This window comes from Gambusia affinis, linkage group LG01 (assembly GCF_019740435.1).
Source record: "Gambusia affinis linkage group LG01, SWU_Gaff_1.0, whole genome shotgun sequence".
Classification (NCBI taxonomy): domain Eukaryota; kingdom Metazoa; phylum Chordata; class Actinopteri; order Cyprinodontiformes; family Poeciliidae; genus Gambusia; species Gambusia affinis.
In genome coordinates this window covers 37,776,495-37,796,660 of record NC_057868.1, presented here as the reverse complement: position 1 = coordinate 37,796,660, position 20,166 = coordinate 37,776,495, and the positions used below count along the sequence as shown (strand labels likewise).

At 40.1% G+C, this 20,166-nt stretch overlaps 1 protein-coding gene across 2 annotated transcripts in view; it reads left to right on the top strand.

Moving 5' to 3' along the window:
* Positions 1 to 19,869, top strand: part of LOC122832531 (teashirt homolog 2) — a 72,678-nt gene extending 52,809 nt beyond the window's left edge. Inside the window, exon 4 of one of the 2 annotated variants that reach the window (XR_006370851.1) lies at positions 16,115 to 16,192. Coding sequence is in view for 1 of the 2 variants with exons in the window: in XM_044119368.1 (XP_043975303.1) it covers positions 16,115 to 19,155 (3,041 nt within the window). In the remaining variant the exon portion in view is untranslated. Of the gene's footprint in view, positions 1 to 16,114 lie in introns of both variants that reach the window. The other variant, XM_044119368.1, reaches the window with a different exon arrangement.
* Positions 19,870 to 20,166: the final 297 nt, after the last annotated feature.

Below are 20,166 nucleotides of genomic sequence, written 5' to 3'. Positions count from 1 at the left end.
AGCATTCAGTGGGGAAGTGGAGGGATGTTGAGCAGTAACAGTAGCTCCGGCGTGTCCCCTGCGGCTTTGATTATGTCCCGTTTCGGGCGTCAGGCCAGAAGCAGAGCTGGCTTCATTACTTTATGGATCATCTTTTAAGACCATTTAAGATCAGCTGGAGCTATTGTCCGCTAATGACAGAGACTCCAAGAAGTTCATTATGCTCGGAGCATTTGATTCATTCAGCTGAGAAGTCAGTTCTCACAAACGTAGAGGTGTGAGGATTTAGCAAATCTTCACTTTTTCATCTCAACTTAAAAGTACTCAAACTTTTAAGTTGTTTTGGAGTTTGGGACAGGAAGGGGGCGGGGGGTGCGAAGGAAAAGTGTTTAACAGAGAAACATGTTTAACAGCAACAAAAGAGGTGAGAAGAGAAAGCCCAGACATGTGAATGACAAGTAATTATTTCCCTTGTCCATCAAGCTGTGTTTTGATGCAAGGATGCGATCAGACATGATATGAACAATTTCAAGCCTTCAGATGAAAATGACACTGGAATCGTGTGCTAGCTTTTGTGTTTGAGCGGCAGCATGAATCATTCAGAAACATGCACACCCTGACAGACCGGACAGGGTGGGTTTTTGCAGGACCAGGGTTACTGCCATCGTTCTTCCGGCGTTCAACGACCACCAAGTGTTCAGCTCCCATTTCAGCTCGCCAGAAATGTCACCATGTAGCAGAACGACAAACTGCACCTTTTTTTCTGCAGAGACTTCCAGTTTGTTTAAACCAATCATATAGATAGATATTCATTTGTAATGTCATGAAAGGGGATATTTGCATTAGTAGGGCAGCCCTCTTCATTCTGTTTGCCCGAGCAGAGAGAGGGACAGGCTGCAGAGACCCTGTTTAATCCCTTTGGAGAACTAGTGCATGAATTGATACATCCTCCTCTCTGAATACCCCCCACACCCCTTGATCTTGCTAATGTCTATCCTTGAACTTGAACAAACAGCCTGTGCGTGTAGAACACACAAGACAGATGTTTAGGATTACTCTCACCTCATTGCTCTATTGTGTGCACTTTAAGGGAGCTCAGCTGATGTGGAATGCCACTCATTCAGCCTCTGCTCTTCCTGAAGGGCTCCTCCTGCTTATCAAAGTGCCATCTGCACTAAAGGCAGAGCAGCACCACGGTTCCTGAGAAAGAGAGGTTGGGAAAACAGATTTAAAAAGTCTCTATTTTCTTAAATGTCCACACAAAGTAAAACTAAAGAGTAGAAATCCACCGATCAAAAATGCTGATTGTGAAGTTCTGACCTGCTGGTTCAGGTTCAGCTAGTTCCAATTTATGTTTTGACAACAAATTATTTTTATGTAGTTCATGGACACATTGAAAAGGTGGGATATTAATTTCCATTTAACGTCTTCAAAAGCAGTAAAACCATAGGTTACAGACAAGAGGTGTCTGTACATTAAACCATCATCTCTCTTATTTACACCTTCAAAAGACACTGTAAAAGATGTTTCCATTCATTCATTCCATTCATTCTCTTTCGTCACTGTTTTGTTTTAGATTTTTAAATAATTCATTAATTTATTATAAGTATTACAGAGATTCCAGAAGCTTTCCATGCTTAAAAAGCATAATTTTTTTACAGGTTGACAGCTATATCACAATGTTTGTGAAAGAGCAGTAGGTGTTACACAGCTCTGCAGTAAAACAAAATTCCACTAATATAACATTGTCAAAAGTCCCAGAGTTGACAAGTTGACTAGTTTTTAGCACAGTTCACATCTCCTAATTTCACTGGTTAGCCTGATTACATTAGTATTTGGCATGATTAGCTCATTTAGCATTGCAAGCTGTATGTTCACTAGTTAAAAAAAAACAAGATTGCATATTTACTTCAATCAGTGATCAAGTAAAGTCTGGCATAAAGTCGACCAACTCAAGTCACCTGTTTATTTTTTGGTGCATCCCTACTGAAGGATACAGTGGACTCCGACTATGTGGGCTTTGCTATTTGTGGATGTTTTTTTTCGGAACACTATTCTAGAATATTACAGAATATTTTTCATTACATATATATAATATATTTAAAAAGAAATACAGCTTGGGAAGCTGAAATACCTGTTACTTTTGCAAAGCAACAAGTAACAAGAGCACCATTCATTGGCTGTACCCCCAAAGGTAGAAATCAGGAAGACTGTAAATATTATTGTTTGAGGTATATGCCTGATCTCAATTATTCACGGATTTTAGCTTTTCGCGGCAGCTCACAAAAACCAGGGGTTTGCTTTATGTGAGCTGCTTTTTTATCCTAGATGTGCAACAGTTAAGGTGTAGAATATCCATCACAGATACTGTAACTTGGAGACTTTTTACTGTAATTACAGCTTCCACATAGAGTGTCAACACAGCTCAGTAGTCCCTAAATATAAAAACACACAATTTCACCAAATATGTTTAGTCTATTTTCTAGATCAAATATCTTGGTACACTTCAATTAAAACAAAACCAATGTACAAGTCACTTTTTAGCAAGACACATGAGCCTGTTTTAAGTCAATAATTACTTAATGTTGATGAAAAGTGTGGGAGAACTTTTTAAAATTATTTATTCCTCCTTTTATGTTCTGTCTCTTTCTCATCTCAGACTTTTGGCCGTACAGATGTAGAAACAAATGAGCTGGACTCATCCCGATATTGTTGAGAGGTGACATTATCTTTTTGCAAGGCACTTATCTAATCTGGCTGCTGTTGGAAGCTGGAGGAAGTGGCTGTGGGACATGGGCCGGGGATGCTGCATCTTTAATTACCATTGATATGGCAATAGAAAGAAGACAGGGATAGAGGCACAGGGGGGAGCCGATGGGGAGGCAAGAGGAGGAGAAGAGGGGAGTCGAGAGAGGGAGAAGACCCGTGTTCACTTTTTAATTAAGGCTCCGTAGTGTAACTCGTCAATGTACATTATTGGAAGAATGAACGTCAATGCCATTGCTTTTTCTCCCCCTCCTTTATCTCTGTCAATGATTCAAAGACATGATTTATGGTTCGTCTCCGTCTTTCAGGATCATCCATCAAGCGCCGACTCTGCCGCAGCGCCACCCGTTGTAAATCATTCTGAAAGCCTGTCACTCATTTCCATTAGCCGTTCCTCTGTCGCTCTGGTCTCCGCCTTCCTCGGCGTCCTCCCCCCCATTTAACTCCCCCACTCCTCCCTCCTCTTGCTCTCCTGTCTCCTCCCTCTCAGTGCACAACCTACAGCCACGCGGGGTATCAGTTCCGTTTGGCTGCTTCGTCCGCCTACCTTTTTTTCAATAAATTAACCACTTTTTCCCATGCAATGAATAAAAGGGCTCCACAGCCTACTCCTCCTCCATTAAAGCCGAACACCTCAGAAATGTCACGCCGTCGACTTGAGGGCTAAATGAGGATATAGTGAGAGGTGGAAAATATTTTCTCTTTCCACCAGCAATATTTGACCAGCCTTGGTATGTTTGCAGCGTTACATTAATGCTACACATATGGCCCTACTGATCTGGTTTTATTGCATTTCCTTTATTGTAGACTTGAGGATAATTTGCCTTTTACACATTTTATTCTAAAAAGCACTGTGCTCAACTTTAACACGTAATGGAAACATTATTATAGCTGTGATTAGTTCATGTAGTAAAAGCGCCGTTAAGTAGGCAGCGCTGCCATTAACTGCTGTTGGTTTTCCGTAAACTCCACCAGCAGCTTAATTCAGACACCCCAACAATGACTGGAGTCTTTAACCAGTTTTAATAGAAAAAGGTCTCATGAACACAAATAATTGGCTCAATGGAGCGACTGTCAATCTCTCGCAGTGCTTTATGTGCCGACTCTGGGGAGCCCAATTCACTGGCTGCTTTTTTCATTCTAATCAACATCGAGATATCAACGCTGGGGAATAACCACAAACAGCAGCAGGCCCATTTTTGAGGGGAAACTTTCAACTATTGGGTGCCAACACATTTCACTGTTTGGGCAGCCATTGTTCTCAGAATAGCCTGTCAATGTGACAAGGCGCGGCAGGCAAATCCAGAAGTTTGCACTTTTCACAAAAACAGCGGGCCCTAATCATTTCACAGAGGACACTTGACAACAAATTTGCCATTAAAATGAATGTGAATAAGGGAGGGAAGTGGCTGTTTTGAAGCTTTTCTGCCTCTCTGGCTGCTGCTTGTTTTCTCGTCCCGCCGATCTCCAGGTTGGGCTGGCTCGCTTTCTCTCCCTTTATGTTTACCATGAAGCAGCCTTTGGTCCCCCCCCACTGCCACCCTCTAGACACTGACAGTATCATGCTTCAGCTGCAAACTCTCACTCTGTAGCTTCATTGTATTTAATGAATGGAAAAAGTAGAAATCTTGTGTAATGAACTTGAAATGTGAAGAAAAAAAAATTAAATAAAATAAGATGCTTTTTTTTTCACTGAAAATGACACAAGCTCCACGTTAGAGAAAAGCTTCTGGTGGAGTCCGTCCAGAATCTAATGAACATTCTAAGCAGACTAGAGCGGGTGGGAAGAGTTAGTGAAATGCAGATTGTTCTAATAGAATACACACATTCTCCTCCAGCTGCACTATCAGATTTATCAGGGCTTGACCTTGATGGAGGGCCCGTGTTGTTTGGGAGGGCCTGCGTTTAGGGTTCATGCAAAGTTTATGATGCAGGGCCTGTGAGCACTGTATATACATCCACAGCTCTCAGGGGAAAACTGAATGCAACACAGCAGAAAGCCAAGGAGGCGGGCTGCTTCATTCGGTACTTTATAATGAAGTAATGAAAGCACAAACAAGGAAATAAACATTTGAAGGCAGTTAATCAGAACGTGTGGCTCTGATGCAGAAATGTTTAAGTAGAAACTGAGAAGCGCTTTATTTAGTTTGCATGGAAAACAAACAGCATGCTAGGTGGCTGCAGGCCATCATACCTTTCACTCATAAACAGAGAACAAAGGCATCATGTGTTCATGGCGGTGTTCCTTTAAATGATGGCCCACTTTCTACCCCGCTGTCACGCAAACATTCCTGACTGACATTCAATCAGGGAAATTTGAACCGAAGCAAGATGGTCTTTTATTAGTACCGCCCTGTTTGCTCGACTGGTCAGCTCCAATATGCAAGGCGCTCCTGAGTGGCGTGCAGTGAGATGATGGGTTCACTCTCTGATAAGGGTGAACGAGGGGTAAACTGCTATTCTGCAGAAAGGAACCATCAGACCTCATCATGTCGCTCGTGGAGAGCAGTGTCACAGGCTCTTCAGAAAGCAAGTGACAGAGCGGCGCGCCGCTGCTCCCCTCCCGCTATGGCGGAAGATGCACTGCAGCCGACGCTGTCCTGCTCCTGCTCCTCCAGCTGGAACTTTATCTTCAGGATCATCCTTAAACTCCTCCACTGATGTTACACTCTCCTACGCATTCATCAGATTGTTTAGAAAAATCTCCACATGTTGGAAAAATGGGACAAATAGGAGACGGACAGGCTGTGTTCATATTATATTTATTACTGCTCATACAGAACTTCATACACAGCTCATTCAGCAGTCACTAATTTAAATTATTAACAAGAAAGAATGGCAAAAACAACCATGTTGCTGCCATTTTATGCAAATTGTTAGTGGATCTGAAGACATGTGCCTCTGTGAATAGTGTGAAGTTTTCATTGTGGTGCTTAAAGGCCCATTTTTGAAAACTGAACGAAAATTGAATATGAGCATCAGTCTTAAACTATGGAACGCATGACCAAATATAAGAGGTGCACTGAGATCTCGCGATATTGAAACATTGCAGTGCTTCATGACATCTACCTCAAAAGCACTATCCTTTTGCAGTTAGCATGACTTTGTCAGGCTACTTTAGCTTCAACAAAACTCTTTACTTTTGTTTTTAGCATAATTGTGGATTCCTAATACAAACAGTCAACATTGACAGACCAATTTTATTTGGTCTAAATGTAAAATAAGCACCCTAATAGTATACTGTTGTACAATGCTGGTTGCTAATGGCAGCTAACTGGAGCTGGCTAATGATTACAAGTAAATACTGAAACACTCATTAGTCAGACCAAAACAAAATGTGTACAAGTTAATAATTTTCATTGTGTAAAAAATTTATTTCAGTTATGTGTGTGTTTGTGGACACTATGCTAAAGTTAGCATTTCATTGGCATCGCCAGTGAAGTATTTTTTTAAAGAGTTTTTTGTTTTTTTGTTTTCCCAGAACAGGCCTGCATATGATCTTCCCAAAATGTAAAGAACTCAGTCCGATCAAACCTGAACAATTATGCACTAAGCAGAACTATGTTTAATAACATGGTAGGGAAACAGTTTTTATGGAAAGTGCTAAATCGTTTATTTTAGTGTGCATAAGGATATTGTTATTCTCTTCTGATGAACTCAAATGTGTTTAATGCCGTGTCATGTAAGCAGGGTTATTGCATAAAAATAATCTGAAGTCATAATTTATGTTTTGAAGGCTTCAGTATTCAGTACTTTTGATAAACCATGGAGATTAATTATTAAAAAAATCCTTGAATCCCGTGTGTAATTTAAATTGACATTTTTCCTGAAGAAGAAATAATATTTAGGAAGAGATCTTATTACTTTACGACATCACAATTTAGTTCAAACGAGTGGCTATTACTGTTGCCACACATTAACAAAATCCAGTTTATTTGTGAAAACAAAGACAAAGGATTTTTGAGTTGTAATTTTCCTGCCTTCACCAATTGATATTTCATTTCATACCCATGTGACAATTTTTTTTTCCATCTTTCTCTCATTTACTACATAAAAAAAGCATTTTTCACCTTTTAAATTCAAACCAGAAATTACTTCAGACAAACTCCTGCCCTTGGATATTATTTATTGTAGTTGCACAACTTCATAGCCTTATAAGTCCTTATGTTCAAATTATTCATTATACATTTTAAGTCTTTGCTTGTTGTCAAAGCAGCTTTGAATTGTCTCACATTAAAGCATTATATTTTATACTTGGAAACGTTAAAAATTCTAAAAATACAAAATCAAGATGGCACAGTTTCACTATAGTAATTCTAACTGCAGATTTACACATATGTACTAATGAGACCTCCCTCTCATTAGTCCAATCAAATGATGAAACTAGTCTATTTAACAGGGTGGGACTGTTGGACATATTTTTGTCTTTCTTCACTGAAAAGACTCCTTTTGTTGCAGGGCTACACCAGGTAGCAGCATGCAATGTGTGCCAGCAGTGGCAAGTTTAAAATGATGACTTGGGTGCTGGAGTGCAGATCGCCGTGCTCTCCCACCGCTCACTTCCAATTAGACTGAGGGGCCGACTGATGGGTGCAGAAGCTTCTAGCAGGCATCAAAAGGAGCAGCGTCGCTCGCTGACATCATGGAGAGAAGGAGCTCCTGAAGTGGAGGTGCTGCAGCCTGGTTTGGCTCACTTAATACCACCATTAGCTCCCGTTCAGCATACACAGGCAGCCTTTTAGAAACTAGCAGAAAAATGCTCCACAGTAACTGAAAGTAAGCACGCCTAATGTTAATGTGTTAATTGTGTATTCCAGGGTTCTCCGTGTTTTTAGTTAACAGAGTGCTGGTTGTGAAAACAGTTTTGATTAATTGCCATAATTATTGTGATCATTTTTGCCCAAATGAACAGCCAGATGGCAGGATATGGTGTCATATTTGCGATCCTATCTTATTAATCTGGCTCGGGGTCCATCTGAGCACATTGTGCCATTTGTTGTGTTCACAATCTGTCCTCAAGTTGTCCATTTCTTTTTCTGTTTTTTTTTCTCCAAGCTGCGACTTTTCATTTGATTATATTAGTCTATTAAATATTAAAGTTGAGGGTGGGTGAAAGCGAGGCATTTATCTGCATGAATAGCTTGTGTTTAGTGAAGTACGTAATGCGCTTTAAGTAACATCTCCTTCATGCATACAAAAATTAACTGAGAGAGTTGTTTCCATCTCGTGGTTTTGTACTGAGAGCTTTAAAAAGATCCAACAAAACCACTTTCTGGATGCTCGTGGCTGCTTTTAAACCCACTTCATATTATCTAATCCTTCTTTTTGTTTTGTATTTTTTCCCTGATACATACTAGTGTGCTGTTAGAATACAACAAGAGGTAGACTCAGTTACAGTTTGTCTGCTCTGTATTGAGGTTTATCACTAGAATCACTTAGCATAGAAGTGTTAGAAAATAATACTCATGTGAGATCTTATGACGCACTCCAGTTTAAAAGCAAGCTGAAAACTCTCTCTCTCTTTGTGATATCAATTAACCCCCAGACAAATTTTGTTAAAGGGTGCATTCTGAGTTTGATGGTTCTGTCGACGCACCGCAGTGTCCTAGGGCTCGGGGTGCCTTCTGCCTGACAGGTAACAATCCAGAGAGAGATGTTTAAAGATCCTTAAAGATGGCTCCGGGGCTCCAAATTAGGTCTTCACCATTTCTCGTGATTCGGTTCAGAATTAGCTTCAGACATGTTATCAAGGGAATCATCTGGATCTCTGACAATGCATGCATTTGATCGTGACACACGCTTCTTGCAGAGTTAGTCAGATATCACTGTCAAATATTTAAACCTGGTGGCATGCGAGTCTCATTCTAATGATAGCTCACGGAAGAAATCACATCAGGGTGACTTGCTTGTTTTTTTGTTGTTTGGGTCTTTATTTTTTGGGAAGCATGCCATCCTGTTTTCAGTGTGGCAAGCACGGAAAAGTTTGTTGGGAATTATTTTGTGCACACAGAGTACTTTTTGACTGACATTTCACACCTATTTATAACGGCAGATGAGCGCTGTGACTAAGAGTTTCAGAACGTACAGCCACAATTAGCTGGCTCTATAATTTACACGAGAAAGAAGAAACACAATCTTAGATTTTCTGAGACAGCCTGGAGACTGACCTGTGTTGTTAGTGTGTTCTGCCCATCCAGCAGGCCTCCTTTTCTCTCTCTCCTCTTTTTCTTCCTTTTTCTTTTTTTTTTTTCCTCTCTCATGGCATAAATCCGGGAGATGAAAATGTCATGGAGCAGGTTCATTTTGCAAAGAGGTTTTGATTGCCATGCTCGTGTAATTGATTGTTCCAAGGACAGGGGGAAATCTAGAAATGTCATAACAGTCCTGCTTAGGTTGGTCCCACCGCTAGGCAATCAATGAGAAGTAAAAAGAGATATTGATTTGCGAGCAGCAAAAACTGTAGCTTGAGACAAGCGGAGAGCGGTGGGGAAAGTGGCACAGACGTGCAGACCTGTCACCGGCACCTATGAATTACCCAATCTTCTCTGAAGATAGTGTTACCTCAGATGCTTACAGAGTCCTGCGATGGGGATTGAAGCTGTCCGTTAGCCACGCTCGTCAGAGTGCTAACTCTCTGAGGCTTGTCAGATTAATGAAGGAAATGTTGACCTTCCGGTGGCTGCATGTTGATGTTCTCACCATTACAAAAGTTTCTCCTGATGTTGGAACCACTCTTTCACAGCTGTCATTCGTACTTATTGACAGACCTGTTAAAGATGTGTAAAAAGCCCTAAAATAGAATCACACTAGCTGAAAATGTTAGAAAAGATTCAACCTTTAGTTTAAATTGATTTGAAATAGAAATGCAACTGAAGTATTCCTTGGTTTATATTTTGTAAAAACACCTTGAAAATAAATCCATCGTTTATTACAGTAGCATAATTTCATAATTAAACATTTGGGGAAACAATCTTCAACTTATTCACTGGTTTTCAAACAGCGTAACACAAAAACACTTCGTGCAATTCAAAGAAAGTAAGTGTAATTGGATATCTTTTTAATTTATAGTCCACTGTTTTAACCCTCCTATGGTCTTTAGATATGGGGTTATTTGACCCCATAAGTTTCTTACACCTACCCCCTATGGGCTTTTCTAAGTTTTTCTTCTGTGTGGTTTCGGGAACTGACGGTCTGACAGGAAAAGCTGGTCCGCCCGTTCTCCCGAGGACCGCTGTGTCCTCAGGAGTCCAGATGGGTTAAAGTGACCAGTCTGGACCTCTTAAAATCGGAAAACACAAGAAAACATGCCATTCAAATAAGGTTTCTGAGGATTAACCTTCACGAATCAGGAAATAGTTAGGAAAAATCTAGCATATTTTACAGTCAGAGTCAATATTAAGAAGTTTATTTTAAAAATGTAATTATTGGCTGAGGAAGAATGCGAGTTTTTCAATTTCTTTAGTGTTGTATAATGCCTTGGCTTCAAAGGAACAAAAACACAGAGTGGAACTGATGGAAAGCAAAACCCTTATGTTTTGCTTTCCAGTATTAATCATGTAGAACTGTAATGTTGTGGCCCGTTTCCATACCAACGGCTTTGGGAATCTTGGTAGAGTGAATGGCACCTTCAACTGTCTGAAAACTGACAATAGATCTATTTTACGTCTTTCAGTAGGATGATAATCCAAACCATATGGCCAGATTAACATAAAAATATTTCATCAGACACAGATTTGGCATTCCTTCATAGCCTTTCCTAGGCTAGAGCTAAGTCCAACAGAAACCTGTGGCATGAGCTGAAGAGAAGTGGGTAGGACCCAGAACTCTTAGCAGCCATTTTACATAGAATAATAGTCAAAGATCCATCTGCCCATTTGGCTCCAATATTGTGAAATGTTATAAAAACAGGTCTATTGACAAGGGAGTGAATGTGTTAAATATAGAAGGGCAAATAGGTGATCATTTTATGTAAAAATAGATCCTCAATGCATATTAATGTCCTCAAATTAAGGGTTGCATTTTATTTTGTTTTCTTTTTCAGTGTGAGTTTTAGTTTCTGTAATTAAAGATTACAAAATTTATTGAAAGCGTTGTATGCATTTCTGCCATGGAGTACCAATAAGTGTCGAGGGAGCTGTACACTAGAAATTCTTCAAATATACTCACTGGAAAGGAATAGGAGATTATATTCTATGAAGATACTAATACTTTACACTTGAGGTATAAATATGTTGTCATGTAAGCCTTTTAGCACCAGTCCAGTTGGAAATGCAGCCATGAATCTGTAATTTTTATGCAGCTAGCTGGTCTCTCTGGATGTAGAGAAAAAGTCTTTTGGCCCAGAATCAGGCCGCTGCTTCTGTAAATCCAGGCCTCTCCATGCCAAGAGTCTGTTCTAACGGATAAAGGTTATAAACACTTCAGCCGTCTGATTTACGATCGACACCTCAGGTTTTTTGACCTTTGCATATCTCTGTCTGAAGATATAAATTTGTCGTGACACAGATTGGAGGCTTTACAGCAGTTTATGACATGCTAAATCTCAGGCAAGCATGCCAGCCTCTTGTTTTCTATGGCCGGTCAGGCAAGGAGTTGTCTTACTTGGCTTCATTTTCAAAGCAGGCATTTCCTTCTCTTTATTTTTGGCAGAAATATAAAAATACCGGGTGTTGACTTTTATTTTATCAGATTGAGCAAGAATTCTTTGATCAATGCTGCTTTGTGAGTCTCATTGGTTGTTTCCTTGCTATATTCAGCAATGATCTTAGGTCAGTGATCTTTGTCACTGTCTTTGAGTCTGCTCTCATGTTTTTGAGCAGCGCAACTGGGACTTGCTGCAGCGCCGTTGTAGATCAAACGCTAGCAAAGCACTGTTAGAAACAGAGGGGGAAGCAGAGTCAGGCATGCGACTTTCTCGGAGCAATCCCTTCTCGAAGGTTAATTGGTGCCTCTGGATGTCTGCTGCTTAGGGCATCTGATAGAAAGGCTCAGAACAGCAGGAAGGGCAGCTGTTAATCTCCGTCAATTCCACTCTCACATACCAAGAATAGGACAAACATACATATTAATATCAATAAAAGTTCATGTGACTAGCTAGGAAATGAAAATTCTTTGTATGTTGCAGTTTTACTTTGCTTTACTTTGGCTTTTACTGTGCTTTGCAAACATATTTACTATGGTTGGGCAATATGGACTTAATGTTTTATCATATTTGGTGGTACTATTGTGATAATCATAAAAGTGATAAGAACGATTTGTTATCTCTTTTTTAGGTGAATGTATGACTGTGACTGTGTTACAGCAATTATAGAACCACAGACATAAATAATGCTCTTGAAAACCAGACCCACTTGTAACATGCTTCTTTAAGGCCCCAGTGATTTGTATCACTAAGCTACTGTACTTTCAAATTTATTGATATTTATTAATTGTTTTATTGACAAAAATAGTAAAACTATCAATCCTGACAATAAGAACATTTTGGGGGGATCTTCATGTTATTAATTGGAATGTATTATGACGTTGATGAATGAAAACTCTTATGATGAAAAACTTATCATGATAAATGATAAACAATACAATAAATAATACAACTACAAACTTGTACTTCTGATGTAACTAACTGCCATTTTATGTGAGGCATTTTATATGAGAGATTTGTTGAAGAACATTAATGAACAGTTAATGAAGACAAAGGAACAAAGAAATTTGCAATTGCACACATGGTGCCAAAATGTGCCATAACAACACATTTGGAAGGTTCGCCTGGACTTTATCAACTGATACCTTTCCAAATCTCTATGCTTCCATTTTTGGCATGAAATTTGGAACAGTAAGGGGTCAGAGCCTGTACTGTGGATTCCTAGAGGAACTAGATTGAAACTGCACACCTTCAAGGACAATCCAAATCACAAAATGTATTCTATTAAATTTTTTTATTTTTGCCATATTTATGTGGTATTACTCAGTAATAGAAATGTTGGCTTTGTTTGAACAAATCTTCAAAAAAAGAGTAATTGGGAACAAGTAACAAATTGCACATATATTTTTAATTTTTATTTTTTGTTACAGCAGACAAACCCTTCATATAATTTTTCGCCACCTTTTTTGCACATTTTCTCTGGTATTTAGTGATGAACTCCAAATCTTTGAGATTGGATGGTCTCATTGCCATTATTCTAATATTTACCTCCCTCTGCAAAAATGTTAACGTTATTTCCAGTCAAAAGATGGAAGTTGGTAAAATCAGAAGATTACTTTTGATCTAAATCTGGGTATGAATAATTTTAGGCCTAATTATGTATCTCCTATAGTGAAAGTATACAGTTTCTGATTTTATTAATTATAAACTGCTAAACATCAAACACTTCACATCTAACTAACACTCCACGTCACCCACACCATGAAAAAAAGATAGTGGCAGCATCATGCTCTGGGGTTTCAGGCCAGAGTCAAGCAAAAGAGTTAAATGCAGGACAATCCTAGAAGAAAACACGTTAATGATTGTATAAAACATGACACAAGAGACAAAGGAGCACAGTCCAGGAGAACAATTATGAATGTACAGCAGAAAGTTGTTGATCAAAACTTTTAATTTGTTAGAATGGCCTAGTCAAAGCAGGGACCTAAATTTAATTGAGAATTTGAGAAGAATCACATTTTCTCTCCAAAGCATCTTGTTTATAAAACCTTTTATTCCTAAAATCATGTAATATTTTCATTCCACTTAATTTTTATGTTGCAAAAAACAATAAAATGCAAGCATATTTGTAATTCTAACTTGACAGCACGTAAAAAGAATTGTATTATACAGTTTTGCAAGGCACTGTACTTCTAACTCTTTCATCCAGAAGATGGGCATAAGAAAAGAGCCACCAGCGTACGGGATGTCCTCCCCTCTTTTGGTGAACATTCCCAGCAGTCTTTCACTTTTAGGGCTAACTTTGAAGAAGGAGGACATCAACCTGGAGCTTGTCACAGCCATTTCTGTTCTCCTTCACTGTGAATACTATATATAAGATTATAAATAAAACATATCTCTATGCTCTTGACAACTCTCTCCCTGAGCATCAAGGGTGTTTTGGGCTCCATCCCTGATTTCATCCAGCCAATCAAAACAACACTGTGCAGTTGAGCAAGGTCACAGCGCATCTCTGCTTATGAGTGCGTGTGTGTGTGCATACACGCTCTCGTTCACTGGGCCTCAGTTGGCCCATGTTTGTTTTTGAAAGTCCGAATCCCATCTCCATCTTCATCCATTAGCCGGCAACCAGTTCATCTCCAGGGTTTCTCTCGAGGCACTTGTGAAATATTGATACAGGGGGAAAAAAGTCTTATTTTCAGAGTGATGGAGACATTCTATGGGCTGCCCGGTGCGGGACGCCTGAGTGCTCGGCTGCAGCCATCCCCTCTGCGGACAGTCTTCTATTCAGCTGAGAAATATTAACCACATGAAATGCATAAGTGCCTGGACAGGGCTGTTATGTCCTATTCATATTTAACACCCAGCACATCTGCCATGTCTTTCCTAAAATGCCCATTTTTCCTGCATGACCGTGAGGTGGAAAGTATCTCAAAAGATGTGCGACAGTCCTGACAAACTGCATTTATTGGCATTAAGAAATACATTAAGAAAAACATTAGGTTTTTTTTTGTTAAAACTTAGTTGTTGCAAAATATAAAACAAAATTTACTACTATATTTTTGTACTTTCTCTTGCTCACGTTATGTTTACAATTGGCAATAGATTTTCAGACAAATGCAAACATGCGTACCTTTTTACAGAGCTGCAGTATAGCGTTATCAGGGGCTATCAGTGGCTAAATTTCAAATAATCCAAACATGTAATGAGAGAAAAATGTTGTTTTAATCCATATGAAGCCGACACTGCAGCTGCAGGAAATGTCTGCAGTGCTGAGTCAGAGCCTCCATTAATTGGATGATGGGAAATGTGTCAATTAGAAATTCTGTTGTTTAATTATCTGTTAATTGAAGCAATAATGTTTGTGCTCCAAGAGTTGGGGGAACAAACATATGAATAATGAAAGAAGTAATTGCTTTTTATGAGACTGTCAGGGAAAAAATAATGACGTGACAGATTGCCAGTTATCTTCGGAAATTTTGTACAATTCACTCTGATAACTGAATCAGCTTCTCAACAAGCTTTTCCGCATCAACAACATATTTAAATTTTCACTGTCAACAAAATATTAAGATCTTGTATTTGTAACAGAACATGAAGTACTGTTTTTCTGCTTTTGTTCATGCAGGCCTATTAGGTTATTTCTGGACTGATGCTGAACATTAGAATAACTCGGCTCGTGTAAATCCATTCCTCACACGTAGCTTCAGGGAGGATGAGATGTTTCCCAGAACAGAAGGCTCACATTTCCATTGCAGTTTTGAGGCATCCATAATCACAGTGGAATAGGTCATTTGCAATAACACTTAACAGGCCCCAGAAGAATCAATTTCCTTTTGTCACTCAGTAGCCAATGATTGTTGTAAACATCTCAACGTGAGGCCAGGAAATCCTTGGACACAGCATTAAGTCAATGGCGGGTCGTGAATCAAATGGTGCTGTTACAGCAGCAGTCTGTTAGTAAAAGCATTATGTTAAGCTATGCTCTCCTAGCCTCCCCAAGCACAAAGCATCTAACGTCATAATGTCTTCAATGGCTATTTACGTTATACTCCACAGAATGTTTAAATGTTCAGCAACCTCTACGCTTACTGCCACCAGTGATAAAGATGTGCAGAAAGTCTAGAAACAACATATTTTGCACTGAATGTTTCATTTGAGTACATTGTTCTGTAAGAAAACCATCCCATATTAATAAAAAAAGATTTTCTAAAAATTCTTGCCACCTTACTAACAATTACTATAAATAGTAATTAAATAAAACAAAAATAAATAAAACTTTAGTCTTTTTTTCAACACTGCTAGATAGTAATCTGTGGCTTCCATTGAATGAAAACCTGTTTTTACCCATGTTAATTTAAGGCGGATGGTAACGTCCGTAAAATGAAACCGACAAAGAAAAAGATGAGCATGTGGAAAGCACCACCTTTTTGTATAGTAAAGACTACTGACGCTGTTGGCCTGTTTTCTTTCAATTGCCCTTCTGAACCTAATTACAATACGTGGCATCATGGAGTCAAGACATTTTAAGTAAAACTGAGGAGTGTGCAACTGAAAATGTGTCGCAACTGTGTCTTTCAGCAGTATAATGACCTCCAAACATAAAACCAAGGACTCAAAGCTAAATAGGGCGCTGTTGCACACACTAAAAATCTGAGCATAAATTAAATATTGTGAGGTAAACTTTGTATTTTAATGCACATTTTCTTTGTCCTTTTCTTTTTTCAGTGTATGAACCAGATGAAGATGCTCCTCTCCAGGAGTCCATTCCAGAAGAGGATGGTGAGATTGAAGCTCAAACCGAAGAAGAATGCTCAGAGAAGACCAGCCCCAAGGCATGTGAGGACAGAGAGTTGGACAACAAGAGTACCAACACGTACAGCAACCAGAACTCCCCCGTTAGCGTGCTTTCCAATCAGGAGTTGGAGTTAGAGTCTCGTCTCAGCGACAGCAGTGACAGACTCTCAGACTTTAAAACGTCTTCACCGCCAGAGAGCCAGAGGGATGAAGAAAGTCGTGGTTCGAAACACAAAGAGGAGTCAGGCAGCAGCTTGGAGAAAATGAGAGCAGCCTATGCAAACTTTCTGTCAGATTCCTACTGGACGGGAATCGGTGTAGACTTAAAAGTGGGCAAAAATACCAGCAAAGCCAACTGTGACAGCACCAATGGGAGTAGCAAGAATGAGTTTGACTGGCACCAGGACGCGCTCTCCAAGACCTTGCAGCAGACGCTTTCACCAAAACCTGCATCCAAGCCTAACCTGTTCAGTTCCGTTCACCTTTACAGGCAAACCACCAAACCTTGTGGCTCAGTGTTCACAGGAGCCAGCCGCTTCCGCTGTAAGGACTGCAGCGCTGCATATGACACACTGGTGGAGCTCACTGTCCACATGAACAAGACTGGACACTATCAAGATAATAACCACAGCAAGCAGAGCAACTCCTCAGCCTCATCCTCTAAATCTAGAAAGCGAAATTTGCAAGACATGGAAGGGAAGGAGGATGCACAGAAAGTTTTAAAATGCATGTTTTGTGGCCATTCTTTTGACTCGCTGCAGGATCTAAGTGTGCATATGATTAAAACTAAGCATTACCAAAAAGTGCCTTTAAAAGAGCCAATCCCAGTGATTACACCCAAACTGCTGCCACCAGCGAAGAAACGGGTGTTTGAAACCACAAGGCCCTGTTCTCCAGACTCGACCACTGGTGCATCTGGCTACTCTGAGGCACAGCGGACCGCCGCCCTTTCAAACGCCAACAACAATCGCTACGGATATCAGAATGGAGCTAGCTACACATGGCAGTTTGAGACATGTAAGTCTCAAATTCTCAAATGTATGGAGTGTGGAAGCTCTCATGACACACTTCAGCAGCTTACCACGCACATGATGGTCACTGGGCACTTCATCAAAGTCACAAACTCTGCATCTAAAAAGGGCAAACAGCTAGCACTTGACCCACTGGCTGTGGAGAAGATCCAGGGCGTAGCTGAGCCCACAGCCAACGACTCTGAAGGAGAAAAGGTGTCACCGAAAAACCTCTCCCCTAGAAGCAGTGAGAAGGATAGCCAGGGGGAAGGAACATCAGACAAAATGGAAGAAACTGAAACAAAAGATGACAAGCAGGAAAATGAGGATCAAAAAGAGAGCAATGGCATCTTTAAGTACCCCTATCTTCGTGAGGAGGACCTTGAACAAGAGTCAGGTGGAGGAGGGGACATCCTAAAATCTTTAGCCAATACAGTGGCCTCTGCTATCAATAAGGCTCAAACAGGGACACCAAGCTGGAGTGCCTACCCCAGCATCCACGCTGCCTATCAGCTCTCTGGCATCATCAAAAACACCCCTCTCTCTGCGTCTCCCCCTGCACAGCTAAAGCAGACATTTAACCACAAGTTGAGGCCGATTGCCCCTAAGGGGAAACTGTACCACAGTGCTTTGGGAGTTGAGCTTCCCCAGGGACTGCATCAAAACGTGGACATCAAAAAAGAAAAGGTTGGCATTAGCGATGGTAAAGAAAGTCAGAATATTAAGTTTGATCTGCTGGAGAATGATGACAGCGATTGTCAGGATGACTCCTCTTCCTCTTCAAAGCTCGATGCAGACTGCATGAATGAAGGAAGTGAAGCGATCAAAGGGAAGTTGAGCCCAGATTTCTCTGACAGAGGCAAGACGCCGAGCCCCGCTGCCAGCAACGGACGCAGCACCACATCAGAGCCTCTCAGTGACACTCCAGATATGCTTGGTATAAACCCTCTTAGTGCGCTACAGTCAGTTCTGAACAATCATCTGGGCAAAGCAAATAAACCCAATAACTCAAGAGCAGATAAACTATCTGCACACGCCCAGTCTATTTTTGCTGAGTTTAACCGGGGCAATGAGAAGCCACCTTCAATGCTCGGACGTTCTATAAGAAACAGACCTGATAAGACTTTCCTCATGGCTAATGATGACCAACCAATAGATCTGACTAAATCTAAGCACAGCAAGGCAAGCACCTTGTTGCTAGGGCCTTCTACACCAATACCACAGAAATACGCTCTGTCTGACATTGCTGACATGGTTAAGGTTCTTCCAAAAGCCACAACACCAAAACCATCCTTACCATCAAGGATTCCGACCATGAAGTTGGAGTCAGACGTCAGACGCTTTGAGGACGTGTCTGCTGAGGTGTACTCCGTCCACAAACGCAAAGGCAGGCAATCGAACTGGAATCCTCGCCATCTTCTCATCCTGCAAGCTCAGTTTGCCTCCAGCCTCTTTCAAACGTCTGAGGGGAAGTATTTGCTCTCAGATCTTGGCCCTCAGGAACGGATGCACATCTCCAAGTTTACTGGGTTGTCGATGACCACCATCAGCCACTGGCTAGCGAATGTAAAGTACCAGCTGAGAAAAACAGGAGGAACCAAGTTCCTGAAGAATATGGACACTGGCCATCCGGTCTTCTACTGCAATGACTGTGCTTCCCAGTTTAGGTCGCCAACCATGTTCATTTCCCATTTAGAATCCCATCTGGGTTTCCAAATCAAAGACATGTGCAAAATGCCGGTAGAGCACCAGACAAAGGTGGAGGAGCCAGAAATGCTGAAGGCTCTCAGCATCAGAGCCACCGACTCTCTGGTGTCAGAGGAAGACATTGACTCAAAGTTTAAATGTAAGCTCTGCTGTCGGACATTTGCGAGCAATCATGCAGTCAAGCTCCATTTGAGTAAAACTCACAGCAAGTCCCCTGATAACCATTCACAATATGTGGAAATGGACAAGGAGTAATGTTTTATATGGATATTCTAACTTTTATCCTTTTCTTCCTTTTTCATTTTATTACACGGGTCAGATATTTCAACCATTTTTCAATTAGCGTTGTATAGTGTGCATCAACATGACTTTCAGAAAAAAACTCATGGAGTTCAGCAGAGACACACTGGTTAGACGTTGTTTGAGGAAACACTAAGAGATACTTTTGCACCCGGCTCAAATGCACCACCAGTAATGAAATGTATTACTGCTTGAAGAAACATAATTGCTGATGTTTGCATGCAATAGCCCTGGCTATGACTACTATTTATTTGTATATGTCAAGTTTCAATTGTATTCTAAAGGAAAAAAATAAAAAATAATGAGCTAATTGAACTACTTGTACAACCTCTGTGATACATCTGCACAGATGTGCAGCTTTTGAAGCAGGTAGCCTGAGAAATGATAACACACATGCAGAACTGTACAGTATATCGCTATGTAAAGATGTTTTGTGCTGCAATGATAGAAGACGATAAAAAGCACTTTAATAAATGTTTAATCACCAGTTTAGACACGGATTATGTACATTTCTCTAAAATGATTAGACTGTTTGGAAGCAAGGACATTTCACATGTAAATATATTTTAGGAAAACATAATAAGACAGTTTCATGCAACAATGAGAACAACATGACACCTGTGATTACCTGCACCTTTTTTTACTTATTCAAATAAAGAGTTAACATTTCATAATGGCTTGTATTTGTGTTTTGTGAATAGGATTTGTTTTGTTTTCTTTTTACACATTTTGCAGCTGACATGTAAGTTTCTGCATAGATTTGATCAGTAATAAAAGCATAGATGTACACCTATGTAGAAAAATATAAATTTATAGCACTTTCCTACTGGTTACTGTTAGAGAAACAAGAATTTTTTTTCTTTCACAAGTGAACAGAACAAACTTGGGTGTATCTGATTGATAAGAAATGTCATTAAAACGTAAACTTATTTCAGTTTAAAAAGTGAAAGTCATATTTATCCTCCT